This window comes from Aythya ferina (assembly GCF_964211825.1).
Source record: "Aythya ferina genome assembly, chromosome: 2".
Taxonomy (NCBI): Eukaryota; Metazoa; Chordata; class Aves; order Anseriformes; family Anatidae; genus Aythya; species Aythya ferina.
In genome coordinates this window covers 58731295-58745418 of record NC_140297.1, presented here as the reverse complement: position 1 = coordinate 58745418, position 14124 = coordinate 58731295, and the positions used below count along the sequence as shown (strand labels likewise).

General features: G+C 40.2%; 1 protein-coding gene across 6 annotated transcripts in view; it reads right to left on the bottom strand.

Moving 5' to 3' along the window:
- Window positions 1-14124, bottom strand: part of GLI3 (GLI family zinc finger 3) — a 217423-nt gene that overhangs the window by 49982 nt on the left and 153317 nt on the right. For all 6 annotated transcript variants that reach the window (XM_084509755.1, XM_084509758.1, XM_084509756.1 and 3 more), the window contains one exon: window positions 10719-10920. In XM_084509755.1, coding sequence (XP_084365881.1) covers window positions 10719-10920 — 202 coding nt within the window. The remainder of the gene's footprint in view (window positions 1-10718; window positions 10921-14124) is intronic.

Sequence of the window (14124 nt, the reverse complement as noted above, 5' to 3'; positions counted from 1 at the left end):
GGCTGCAGTTCAGATGTGGGGTGCTCAACACTTTCCAATGCCAGATGCCAAAAGAGTGCAAAATGGCTGCCCCGATCTTTCACAATTTCCAAAACAACAGTCATTTCCAAAACATCTTGGATTCACAGAAATGTAAGTGAATTATGAATCTGTTTCTTCCATCAACTTAAAAAAAGAAAATCTATACCACTAGAGAGATTCTGATTTGTAATTCTGTTACAGACTTTTTTTTTTTAACAAAGGAGGAGAGGAAGATAAGGAAAAGATGAATGTTTGTAAGACTACTAGTAAACTACATGAAGGTTATTTTTTTAGTTGTTGAGTTTTATGGGGGGTAAGGGTTAGAAAAAAAATGTGTAATACTTCTACTTAAATATTCAATAACTCATATTTAATGACAGAATAGCCCATCAGTGATGTCATTTATTTTTCCATACTGTGGGCTTCCGTACCTGTCTGTCAGTCTGTGTCTCTCTTTCTCTTCTCCTCTGCAAAGTCTCAAACTCCCTTCACTGGAGGTAAAGCAGGGCAGTGAACTACATTGCAATTACATGAGCACATCAAATTTTAAGGAACTGTCTTCAAGAAGAAGAAAAACAGACGTTATAATCAAAACCAAACTTTGTGGCTACTTTGTGGCTGTCCTACTAACAAGGTCGTCCAGTTTCTGGTCACAACTGCAGAATTTACCGCAAAACAGCTACGAATTCAAAGTCACGAAAAATTCCTTCTTTCCTATACATCGCATAGGTGTGCCTAAGTGGACAGGCTGACGCAAAAGGATCTCCTCTGCAAGAGAGATCCTAATCTTGTAAAAACTCTGAGTATAGTTGCATTGTATCACGAAAGTTTCCTCGTGTTGTGATGGCTTTCCTATCCTCACAAACAACAAGGAACAAACACAGCTCTGCAAGATCTGATACACACAAGTGCAACACAAGTGCTCACTTCATGGGGGAAGGAGCTTCCTGCTCTGCAAGGGGGTACATGGGACCTTCCTGGCAGAGAAGCCTTGGAGCTCTCAGCGTACTCTGTTGCCTCCATCTTGCCATCAGCTACTGACACAAAGAAAACCAAATGATCCAAGCCACTCCTAAAAGGATCTCAGTTCACAAACAGAGAGGTAATTTGTTAAGGGGATTGGCTTCATATTGAATAAAGCTGATCAGCAGGTATTAGCTTACCTTCATCAGGTATCGTCATAGCTTCTTCTAGCTTATGCTCAAGTCGGTAAAGATGTGACTATTTTGTCTTACTCTTCCTTAAGAGTTGTATGAAGCCCACTGTAAGTGAAACTGAGAAACCAGGGTGCAGTAACCCACCAATAAATGTTGCATGAGCACCTGGACTCACTGAATTTTTAACCTCTGCAGGTCAGGAATTCACCTTTAGTTTTTAATTTGGATTTCTAAAGTCTTTTATTGCTTATGAATGTTCTTGAGAGGCAAACAAGCACCCTTCCCATAAAACAAATGTAACCAGCTACTTTTCAGGAAAGCATCCCTAATAACTCGTAAGCACTGCTGAAATGAGACCAACATTAGAGAGTCCTGAAGTGCTGTCCTAAAACCTAGGCCCTACAGACACAGAAATTGTTGTTGAACTAAGTCATAATACAAATCATAATTACACTCATGTGATAGCTTTCACATGCGCAGAGGCTCTTTTTTTTAAAAGGACTAATGTAAGTAGCTTCATTCATCCCACAGTAAACTGACTTGCATGAGCCACTGCCCAAAGCATGGGATGTAAGTAAAGAGTGGCTGGAGATGAACCACGGGTGCTAAGCAGATCTGCATAAGCTGACTTCAAACACTGAAGTTTATGCATCTCTTTTGATGGAACTATGCATATCTGCAATGTGCGGCCAGGAACACTGCGCAGTCAGATGTGGAAAGCTGTAGATGGTTAGCAGGACAGACTCATTCCCTGACCCCAAAAGAGATACAGAAGATGAGTTCTCCTTGGACAGTAACTGGATGAGAAGAAGCCAGGAACATCATGTAAGAAAACCGCCTCCTGAAGTTTGAGGTTTGCAGGAACAGGAACTCATGTACCTTCTCTGTGAACAAACGGGAGCAAATAAAAAGTTTCCAACCCTGTCATCTACTTCTCCTCCTGATGGAAACAACCTGCAAGACTTTATATTGACACATTGTTCAGGTCACAGGAGTGACAACGCACTCAGGAACCACATAGCCTTGAAAAGATTTGTGAAATTCTTACTGCTTGAAATATCCTAGATGTAAAATGGAAACCGAATGGAAACCAAAACCAGGATGGGAGACTTTAAAAATGCACCTCTTTGTGAAGCATTTTGCCTCCAATATGCACAACATTTTTATAACTAAGAAAGAAGAATTTTGCTTTCAATTCTGTTCTTTTCTCTCTGCTTTCTAAATGGCAGCACTGATGTTTGAGTAGACAACGCAGCACAATTTTAATCAGTTGGTTTTATGGTTTATCACTTAAGTACAGAGGAAAACAAAATAAGGCTGTGACCACGAAACCAGACATGTGGCATGATCCTAAAGGCAGGTATGAAATTTGAAATGCACTGAACACATTTTTCAAAAGTGACTAGGTTTCACGAATATCCCCCTGCATTTGTAATATTGACATATTTTATTAAAAATCACTAACTTAGGGACAAGTCATCTAACTGAATTTGTAGAGATGTATCCTGTATCTAATAAAGCACAGTATATATTATACTACTTTTTCAGCTTCTGTCAGATAATAGTCATCATTTTACAATTGTATTTAACTCGCATGCATCGTTGCCTCTTTTCTCACTTTTCCATTACCAGTTTAAAATTAACAGACTCTGTGGTTTGTACTTTCTCTTCAGCTTACCATATTATCTATTCTGTTTTATCTGCTCAGCTAGGTGAATTTTTTCTTCATGAATACATTGCCAGATGCCAGAGTAAAATGGAATAGTTTCGGAGAGCAACAGAACCTGATTAACCTTATATGCTCAGACAGAATTGACAGTTTTGTCCTCCTAACTGTGATATTCCTGTCTAGGAATCCTTAGCATCCTAAACGGGCTTTGTATTAAAAGTATCTTGCACAATTCATCTGTGTTTGTTCCGTGCAAGCCCATGACATTTCTGGTAAACATCTTTTTAAATTAAATTCATGGCTAAGCATTTTTTTGTTTCTGAAGCTGGTATCATTAATTACATGGAAAGTGCTAATTAATTCTTGTTTTTAGGGTCTGAAAATTAAGTGAGCTCTGTGTTAAAACCCCAGCACAGTTTTCTTAGATACAGAACTTTCCTGTAATTAATACTGCACTGGATCCAGTGCCTTGTCTAAAGATTTAAACTCTAGTAACACCAAATTGATCTGGAGCAAGTTGCTTCAAAATGCCTTTTAATTACAGGATCTGTGGTATATGCATCTACAGGCACATGTATGTAAATATGTAATCACACTTGTATATATGTTTATCTGTACATTTAAATGTGTATGCAGCATGCACCTGTATATTCTGTATTTCTTTATTTTGCTTGACTTCTTACATTATGTGCTTTCTGAAGGCAGAGATCTTGCCATACTGTGTTTATGTGTGGTGAAAATCACGAACCACTTTCCAATGCAAGATGCAGGTGATCTCCAGAACAATCTCCCTGAATGTCTCCATCCTGCATTCTGTCTGTGCTTTCTGCAGGAGGCCAGCTGCAGAATTCCATTTCAACAGGGCCTGAATTAGATGCAACTTTCCGTAACACTGAAGAATTTCATTTTTATTCACTTTGTGGCACTTCCCTGCCATTCAAACTTCTTGAAAGAGGGTATAAAATGAAGCTATTATGGCATGATAGAGCATTACATTCTTTTCTGTAGATTAACTATACATGGTTCAAGACCACAGAGAATAAAGCCCTGTGCTGCCCATATGTGACATGTGCCTAGTTACAATAGAGACAGTTTTGGTGGGGTTACACCTGGTCTGAATTTGACTCCATCTGAACTGCAACTATGCCTTCATTTACAACATACGACATGCTATTATCAAGAGACCTTTTGATGCAAGAAATGCTTTCACTCAAATCAGTTTTGTGTCTCACTTAGACCCCAATAAGAGTGATAACAAAATGGCAAAGCACCTTTAATTCCAACAGAAATAACACATTTTCTATCTGGTACATCCTATCAAACAAAGGTTCTTGCAAAACATTGCCAAATATACTCTGTTCTACCCGTTCTGCTCTAAACATGTCCATTATAAGATTCACTTTGTTAAGCAGCATCTGATTGTGCCCTTTTACGAACATTTAATAAATACTCAAAACACACAGAACTTAAAATCTAAAAGTGAAATCAAAGATAAGAATTAAGCTTTTTTTTTTTTTTACTAAAAGTTAGATATGAATTCTCAGATGGCATTTTTTGTTTTCAGTGTAATTGTCAACAATCTGGCAGCGGATGTAAGCAATGAAAAAACAAAAGCTGCCTCTGACAAAATTATTTTGAGCAGTATGGTGAAGAACTAAGAAGTATCTTTATAGTCAAATACGCTAGATGAATGGGCAACACCGACAGCCAGATGTATATTGATATTGAAGGGTTAAGTCTGAACTATTGATACACTGTCTGTAAGACAACTGAGCTAACTCACGAAGGCCAGTGCAGAATTCAAAAGAGGAATGAAAATTCTCTCAACATGAAACTGCGTAAAAAACACATTAAGGCAAGCAAAATGGGATACAGAATACAGAAAACCATAGTACGTTTATATTGCTGATCCTTTTCTGGAGTATTATTGCATGTAGTAGAGGGATACTGTTTCAGAGAGTACCGGCAGAAATGACAATGCCAGAGCTCTCCAAAGAGCAGACTCAAAACAATCATTTGCCTCAGAAAGGAGATGAATACAAGGAAACATAATAAGAATATAAAAAATATTGAAAAAAGAGTGAAGACTGAGAACATGAGGACTCCCTGTCTTATAATTACAAGACATTCTGTTAAATTCAAAAATTGGATAATTTACAGCTAATAATACGGTACTCTTTGCTTTTTTTTATACAGTGCATAGTCCGAATTTTTGGGCTCCCTGCTGGAGTTACTTTTACTTTCTTATGCAAAAAAAAAAAAATATATATATATATATACTTTCAATACGTCTTAAGTCTGGTTTTATGTTTCTCTTCACTTTTCTCTTTGTGTTTGCAAAGAGCAACTGTAGAAATTAATACGTGGTCACTCATCTCTAGCTGTAAAGCAGTACAGAGAGGAGGGTACTAACTCATTACGGGTACTCTACCACAAACGCTCTACACAAGAAGCTTGTATGAGATGAGGAAATCATTGATAATCCAATACCTGCTTGCAGAAACAGTCTCGTGTCTTCCTCGGTGATACTAATCCACTGCTACCTAAGCTTTCCCTACAAACCTGGCTCTCTCTTTCTAGTGCTCTTGGCAAATGCATCAACACCATTCCCCTCGTGTCCAGCTTCAGATCAAAGTGATTGGAGCCAGAACAACCAGAATCTTGCTGTAATTAACCACACTGTGTTAATCTCTCCTTCCTGTTCTCACAACATCAGGGATGCAGGGGCAGAGTCCAGGAGAAAAAAAAAAAAAAAAAGTGTTGCTGTGCTTTTTCAGTTTCTTTTAGACCTTGGAGGAAATCCCAAAGGGTTCCTGTGCTCATAAGAAACTGATTTTTAGCATGTTATGAGATGGCTGTGGTGTATTCTCAGTTACATCTGCATAGATCGTAAGAAAATCTCTTCTAGTAGGTGGAACTGCTCCTGACTTAAACAGTTTGTAGCTGAGAGGGAGTTTGGCCCATTTTCTGAGAACTGTAGATTTGGTATTGTAGGGCTGTTAAGGGACTGGAAGAATAACAGAGGTTCTGAATTTCAGATCATACAGAACATGAAGTCCCAACCTCCTGTGTTTATTAAAGACCAGCTAATCTTTTGTAAAGGTTTTGAATTGGTACTCTTAATATTATGGGAAGTGATTACCCCTGCTATAATCACGCTAGGCCATGCTGCCTCTCAGAAAAGAAGTGCTAGTGAAGTGCAAAGTCTAATAATTGTCACAGGTAGCAGATATAACATGTAAGTACATCCTGACAAAAGATTAATAGCAGGGGTGCTGCACTGCAGGACTGAGGCAGGTAACCAAATGAGTAAATGTCAAATGAAGGATTATCCTCATTTGATGCTGTTTCATACGCCTACTTTCTGCATAATCTTTCCCAGCTGAGACCTAAACCAGGTGTTTTCAAATGCACAAAGTAGAAGCTCTACCTGGTGTGCTAAAGGAGATCCACTATTAGCTGTCAGCAGGAGCGACATCTTCTTTTCAAGTACTCAGCCAGTAGTCAGGATACAGCATTATGCTGCCAGCTGACAATGACAAAGCGCCCGCCAAGTCGAGCCCTATCTGGATTGTGCTAAACTATTATTATTTATTATTCAAGCTGCAGTAGTACCCATGTCAAGCACCAGAGCCCTCTCGTGCTGGCCTCTGTAAAACCACAGCCCAAAATGTCTCCTTTTATTTGGCTTCACCCCCAACATCCCACGGTGCTCATACAGAGGGTCCTAGGCTGAAAAGCTGTGTGAAACACAGGATGTAATCTTTTAGCCAGAGGATGCACCTTTTTTTTTTAGCCAATGAAAAGACCAATCAGGTCCTGGAGATACTTTCTTAATACAAGTAGCACCTCTGCAAAAATAGATTGGAAAAGCATTGAGCCTACAAAATCAAACATACCAGAACTAACCTGCCCATACCCTCATGTTCTCACTCATCGGTCTTTAATTATGTGACCATGCGCCTTTTTTTCCCCCTTCAGGATGCTTACCTCGTTCAGGCACAAGACGCACAATATTCTTCACTGAAAAACACTGATATTTTTCTTCTCCTTGCCCAGGCTATTGCCCATGGGTCTTCTTTCCACTGTATTTAAACCTTCTGTGAATACATAATTACTGATACCCTCCTGAGCTTCTCTACTGTGCTCATCACCACAGAATCTAAGTACTTCACAAAACATTAATGCTTTCAGCCTCCCTCTGAGGTGAAGGGGAAGGACTCGATTTGCACAGGCACATGAATCAAAGACAGACTAAGGTAAGAAGTGCCACTCATTGCGGTTGCCCAATTTCAGACATGGAGGCCTGATCTCCTGGGTTAATTAACATGACACAGCACATGAAATTTTCAAAATAGCTGTCAGTAGCTTCAAGCCATGGCTGTGAGCGCTCAGCTTCTTTGCAAAATTAAGTTTTATGCTGGGCCTCCAGAAAAGAAACTGTATGACATGACCCTGATGGTCATTTCTGACTAGTTCAGTTTGCCCAGTGTCACGCTAGGATTTTGTTGCAAGAGTAGAGCCCACTCTCCATGCAGCAAATAACCAGGTTAAGATGCTCCCTTCTCTTCTACAGCTGCCTGAGGCAGCTGAGGGAGAGTCCCACAGCTCTGACTGATCCAGAGAGGTGGCTCAGCTGGTGCACTGAAGTAGGCAGAGATCCTGTGAAAAAACACCGTGCAACCCTAAAATTAAAGATGGTATCAACGCACAATCACAAGGGGGCAGTACCTTCATTCTCGTTAATGACTGGCTTCTGCATGCCTTATTTTGCAGCTTTTTCTCTCGTCTAGTGTAATCTTTCTTTGAGTTATTGGAAGCATTTTGTCCCAGTGTGCTTAGCCTTGACAGTTCCTGGTCTGGCACCTGTTTCCTCTGAAGACTGCTTTCTTTTTCACATTCAAGGAAGGAAGGCTGTTATGGTTGGGCAGACAGCTTTGCCTCCACAAGCTTCCCAAGGAGGTAGCAGCAGATTAACAGGAGCTGCAGCTGCAGGGAAAAGTCCTCCTTCCTTTCTGTGGGCCCTGGACTGAAACACGCTGAATTCTTAGTAAACATCTATTTAACACATGCTAATTGAAATCTCTTAAAGGCTTATCACTGGCTGAATGGGACAAGCTCTCAGGAACAGCAAAGACCGTATCTATAGCATCTAGGTGACTTTCCTCACGAATTTTAGCTTCTCAGAGAAATGCTAGCAAGAGCTCTTCTACTATGTACAGGAAAGTCTGGTTTCCCCTAACGTCATTCTGAGAAATTAAGAATTTTTCTGTGTGTGTGTGTTTTTTGTGTGTTTTTTTTTTTTTTTTTTTTTTTTAATACTCAGCTTTAGATAGTCATCTGCCATGAAAAAATGCTGCCAAGCGTAAATTATTTGGGCTCAGTTAAAAGTAATTGGAAACAAGATCTAGAAGTAGAAGGACTGTGTAATGTTAAATAAAGTTAACAATACTGACATTGCCTAAAATCCAAATCCTTCCTATCTTGGAATTCCATGTGCAGAGCTGAACTATACCCTTTTCTTGCTGTAACTCCTACGAGATTTACCTGCAAGTTTCCAGAAGCTGGGATTTTACACTAGGAAAAGTTTTTTTCTACATTTTGATCACTGCTGCAGACAGGATATTAAACAGGATGAACCTATGATTTGATTCAGTACAGCAGTTCTTGTGCTGAATGCATTATTTACAAGACAGTGAACTGCAATAAATGAAGTTTTACTGATAGCTCTGTTGTTATTTAGTCTTGGAATTTATTAAAGCAATGAAATGTGGCCTGGGTTGAATACCTTATGTCACTGTTTATTTTAGCGTAACTCTTTTGCAGACAGGTTTACATGAGAGAAGTTAAAAGGCATCAACAGAGGTGAGTTTCAATGCTGGGAAAAGAGCTAGCTCTCTCTCCCTTTCCCGCCTTTCAAAGAGGGAAAGAATGGAGTGATATGTTTACCACTTTTCACGATGAACATACTCTCGTAAAAAAAAAATAAATATATTAATTCAAAATGGTGTGAAATTTTATATTATGCATGCCTGGAAAGTATAACCAGGGAGTGCTGAAAGTTTCAGCCAACCACAGGCTCAGTTGCACAAGCCTTGTTGTCCCCAGTGACACCATTTCACAAGACCCATTGTATCAGTGGGTGCACCCTTCCTTACTCAGTCTCTGCACATAAGTTCTACAACTGCCTTCAGCAAAACTATTCATCTGACTCTGGCTTGGCAGGTATGGCCCTTATGTCTGTGATCTGATGTGTCAAAAACATAGAGCAATCATTTCCATTTGTGGGGGAAGAGTAAAAGGAGGGAAGACTTACTCCAGCATAGAGAGTATGCCAACTTTCATGCACTATTTGCTTAACCAAAGTTACAAGCAATGGAAAAGGAGGTTAGTAATTGAAGTGCCATCCCATCTTAACGACAGTGGGGATAGTACACCTCCATACAGCACATATATTTAACAGATGTGGTCCAAAACTGCTGCCAGCTACTGATATAAATCATATTCCACATTAGGGAGCTTGGTAACTGGGGCTGTGGTTACAAAGATTGTAGAGTTGTATTGCAGAGCTATGATATCATACCTGTGAAATACTACACAGCTATTCAAGTACATCAGAGCTATGGAACACGACTATTTAAAAGAAGTGCTTAAAAAAAAACACGACAGCACTTATGCTAATACCAAATATTTACAGTGCTGTCACTTTCAAAGTTTGGCAGGCTCATGGTTTCCAACACACCAGTTGCATGCCCCATTTTCTCCAACAGTGCAAATCCCCATAGCCACTTTTTGAAGTTTTAAGTGTGTCATTTTTGCTGGAAAGGCATGTTTGAGCCTTGCCAAAAATGTTTTTTTTTTTAGATCTAAAGAAATTGCTGTGGGGACTTGCTCCTTTCCCTCAATGCAAATTGAAGGTGGAGGTTGCTTTTAAGCCAGGGACCAGCAGTACTCTTTGTTCGAGTGCCACAAATGCAAAACCAATACTTTCTGAGACTTTGGAGAAGTGGGCGACTTTTATTTTTTTATTTTTTGAATACCAAAGGAGCTTTTCTCAGTTAAGATATAGCAGTGTCACACGTACAAGAATGTTCTGCAGTTGCATCTCCATTTTTATGCTGCTTTTCATTTTCTTCCACTCTGGCTTTTGTTCCATCTCCCTGTGCTCTGTTTGCTTCCCTTTCCTTTCTCCCTAAACAGTACAGTTTCTCCCTGCCTCTACTCTGATCTGCCTTCACAACAAGCATTTCTGGCTCTTTTTTTGCACATGCAAGTGAAGTGGCCAAGTGAAAATCACTGCATTTCTGATGATACTGGATGATAACAGCACTTCCTTGGTAGGAGAAAAAAAAAAAAAAAAAAAAAAAAGATAATTCAGCCACAGAAAGTCTAATCTTTCAATATACAAACTAACATATGAAAAAACTTGAGCATGGATATCATGGATATCAAGAAATTCTAGCGAAACATTTTAATTGAACAGCACCGTGTGTCTGTGCTTTACTGTCTGATGATTGTAATGTATGAACATTTCACTCAGATGTATCTATGAACAGAAGAGCACAAGTGGCTTAAGTCACAAGCCTATCCTAGAACTTCTCTGAATACAGATTCCTGAGTAGACACACACATACACTGGATAATAATATGCCAAAATGTCCCTTGTAGTTACCTTTCTGAGCAAGAAAAAAAGTATTTTATACTTTAAACTAAGCTCTAGTGAACATACAGTATAGAAACTGTAAAATACAAGTATATACAAAACAGAACAGCTACTTAAGATGTGAGTGTACATTCACACTTGTGTGTGCCTGTGTGTGTGTATGACATACACAAGAATATACAATATACATAGAAAATGCTGTTCTTACCTTATTGCACTTGCAGATAAGTGGCCATAAGAACCACTGGCTGAGGAACTGCTACGAGAATTATTGAGAATTGTGACCAAGGAATTTGGAGATGTCCGTATCATGGTCTGAAGGTCAAAGCTGTGATCAGATAGGGGGGATATGGACAACGTACGCTTTCGGCTTGGTCTAGCTGACAATCTCGGACTCGGAAACCTGGCGCCTGTTATGTAAACACAAATAATTATCCACCGGGGTACTTAATCGCATTTATTTTTTATCAGTGATGGGTAGAGGGAGTCACAAGACACCAACATGCTGTGACAAGCCCACTCTCTCCACTTGTGATCTACTGGCTACGATTGAGGAAAATTAGGATGAAAAATCTATCTTCCTGTGGCTTACCTCAGGGGAGCTCTGTTTATTAATGTGCAAGCAAAATGATAAATTGCTAAACAAAAGGAAAAGACTTTTATGAGTTATCCCTCTCATTTCTGGTGATTTATGAATCTGATGGCTTCTTAGACATTCACGTCATTAATTCAACCACAAGCAATGAGACAGTGGTTCAGATCTGGGCTACCAGCAAACCCAAACCCGCATCATTTAATACATACAGTCAAAGCTAAACTTGTAAGATACAGTGTAGAAATGAAGTGGCAGCATTTCCTTTGTTGACAGTAGTGCTGCCTGTGCGATACTTGATGCAAAACTAAAAATCAGTACTGAAAAAACACTGTAAAGGCCAGCTCTACCAACAGAAGTCAAATTGGCATTCAGGGCATTAGATTGATAAACAGTAGGCTTTATTTGAATTTGTCCAGGATCCCATATTCTTGTGCTGGGGTGCACAGGGGCCCACAGGTTACCAGATTTCCTTAGAACTAAAGACTAAACTTTTCAAAACAGTAAAGAGAAGGCAACCATACAGATACCATTTAAACAAATATGTGCTACATTTCTAAATTCTCTGTGCTGCTTTGAAAATCCTTGCCTCTTCTGGTCTATTTTACCTTTACCTTTACCATCAACCAATGATCTGCAGTCCTGACGGAAGATAGATCACCTTAAATTTCTTCCCCTTATTTAATTATTTTCCATCTCAGTTGAAACTGAAGAGAGAATTAGCCTCCCTGCTGTGTACTGAACTATTTCCTGTAACAGTACTGCAGCTTCTACCTTTTTAATCCCTTTAACCTGCTACAGTAAAGGACTGAGTCCTAACAATCCTGACAGCCAGGGTCATGAAGGTCTTTGGTTTAATGCCTGCGTTACAGCTACTTCTCCCAGACTCCTTGACTTCATCTGTAACTTGCTTGTAATTAACAATGGGCCACAAGCCTCCATTATGGGTCTGCTTTTCTTGATTCTTGCTCATCTCTTGGTGCTCAGGACAACTTTTCAATGGGCTATTTACATTTATGTGCCTAACTTTAACCAGCCTAATGGACTGCAATTAGTCCAATCTCCAGGACACAGCTGGATTACAGTCTGCCATTACACTTTCCTTACACATCTGAGTGGGTTGCCCTTCTCTCTGTACATGCTATCCAAGATTTTTATCTGGTATTAAAAGCTGCCACTTTATTACAGCTGTGCTTGTGTGATCAGATCTCTGCCTGTAGTCCTTTTCCTAATATGTGTTGAGTTTTGCCTCAACTGCCAACGTGGGTGTCAATTCTCTTTGGCATCTGGCTGACACGTTGTTTTGTATTGTTTTTCCTTCTATGCACTAGAGTCCGTAGTGTTTAGCCTTTCAATGAAAATTCACAGTCTTGATTCATCATTTTAAACTTAGACATAGTCATTTATTTCTTCCTAAATCTACTACACTTTATGTAATCCTTTTTATCTCCTTCTTACAAGCTTGCTATCGTACTGCATCTGCTTGCTATTTTCTTAGTACCATGCTCCATATCTTTCAAAGGCTGAAATGCTTTATTTGTGCCAAAATAAAACCCAACACTGATCAGCAGCTATAAGAAGCTGTGATGTATTTAATAAGGAAATTAAAGATACACGCTATGGTAAGACAAAAATAGCAATACTTTGCACTTACATCTTTCATCCACTGCTCATCTGCTGACTGTTCAGCCAGCATAAATTAGAACAACTCCTCTGAAGTCAGTAGGGGTAGTGTAATTTGCCTCAGCTGAGGATACAACTTGAGTGTTTTATAAGTGAATAAACTCTGTTATTGCTGTTTTACAAGGGGGTGGCTTAAGTACAGGTGTTCCTGGCTAAGCAGAAAGCAAAGGGGACAAGACCTGACAGACACTGGCTGACCAGCGAAGTGAGATGTTGTTCAAGCACCATTACCACAGCAGCATCTATTACCAACTATCCCAATGGTGTGTTGTGTATGACAGGAACCGTATGTAGTTATGTGAACACTGATGCAAACCCTCTAGCACAGACCTCATCAGGCCAGCAAGGAGGCAGCAGGCATACTCAGAAGGGGACAAGACCTCATTAAATTGCTGTATTTAAGTCTAGAGTCATTGTGCTCTACAGATGTCACTGTTTGAGCAGTTTCAAATGTGATGATGGATCTGACGTGCAGTTTTGAATCTGTACAACTACAAAGGGTTTGCTCCTTGGGAAACTGGGAAAGTTGCTAGGAGCCTGCAAAATGTGGCTTGATGGATACTGAATCTAACTAGAGACGGGGTGCATAGGTTTGATCAAAAAAGCAGAGCAGTTACTAAGAACACTAACAACTGAACATCTTTCATTTGAAGCTAGAGTATGCAATAAAAGCAGGAGACAACAGCTGGGTTTTGCTTCTTCTCTGATCAGCCACTATTTTCTGTGCCAGCAGCACTCAGCTGAACTCATCAGTACTCCAGCCCATACCTCAGAGGGGTCTGAGCAAGCATCACCAACAACTGTTGAAACCTCTTACAATCTTGGAGAGAAGCACAGTCACCCTCAGCAGATCACCCAGGAGTGAAATTCATGCTCTCCATGGATCCTCAAAAACTGCAATAACTTTTGTCTTCCTCCTGCCTTTTCTGGACTGAGCCCATCTGCTTCACCCCTTGTCTAAGTCATGCCATGGCTCTTCTAAGCGCTGCTCCCAATGCTCATGAAACCTCCCCGTTGCCTCCCAGCTGCTGCCAGCAGCCAGCCCACTCCTCACCTCAGCACAGGGCTACTCCAGGCCTTGTGCCAGGGCATGCCTGTCCCCTGCACTGTGGGAGATGCACGAGATCTGTGGGCAGTGACAAAGAGAGAGGTCTCTTCCAGCTACCAGAGAAGTGCTGGGCATTGGCTGCAGAGAGCCCAGACTTCAGCCACACCATCCAGCAGCTTGGGGCTTCCTCTTCTCCTCCAGGCAGTGCCCATTTCTAGCCCCACCTAGATAGGCATATTTGCCAGCACCCTCCATCTACCTAGGATGGGGCCAGTTTCCCAAGGGTGAGCA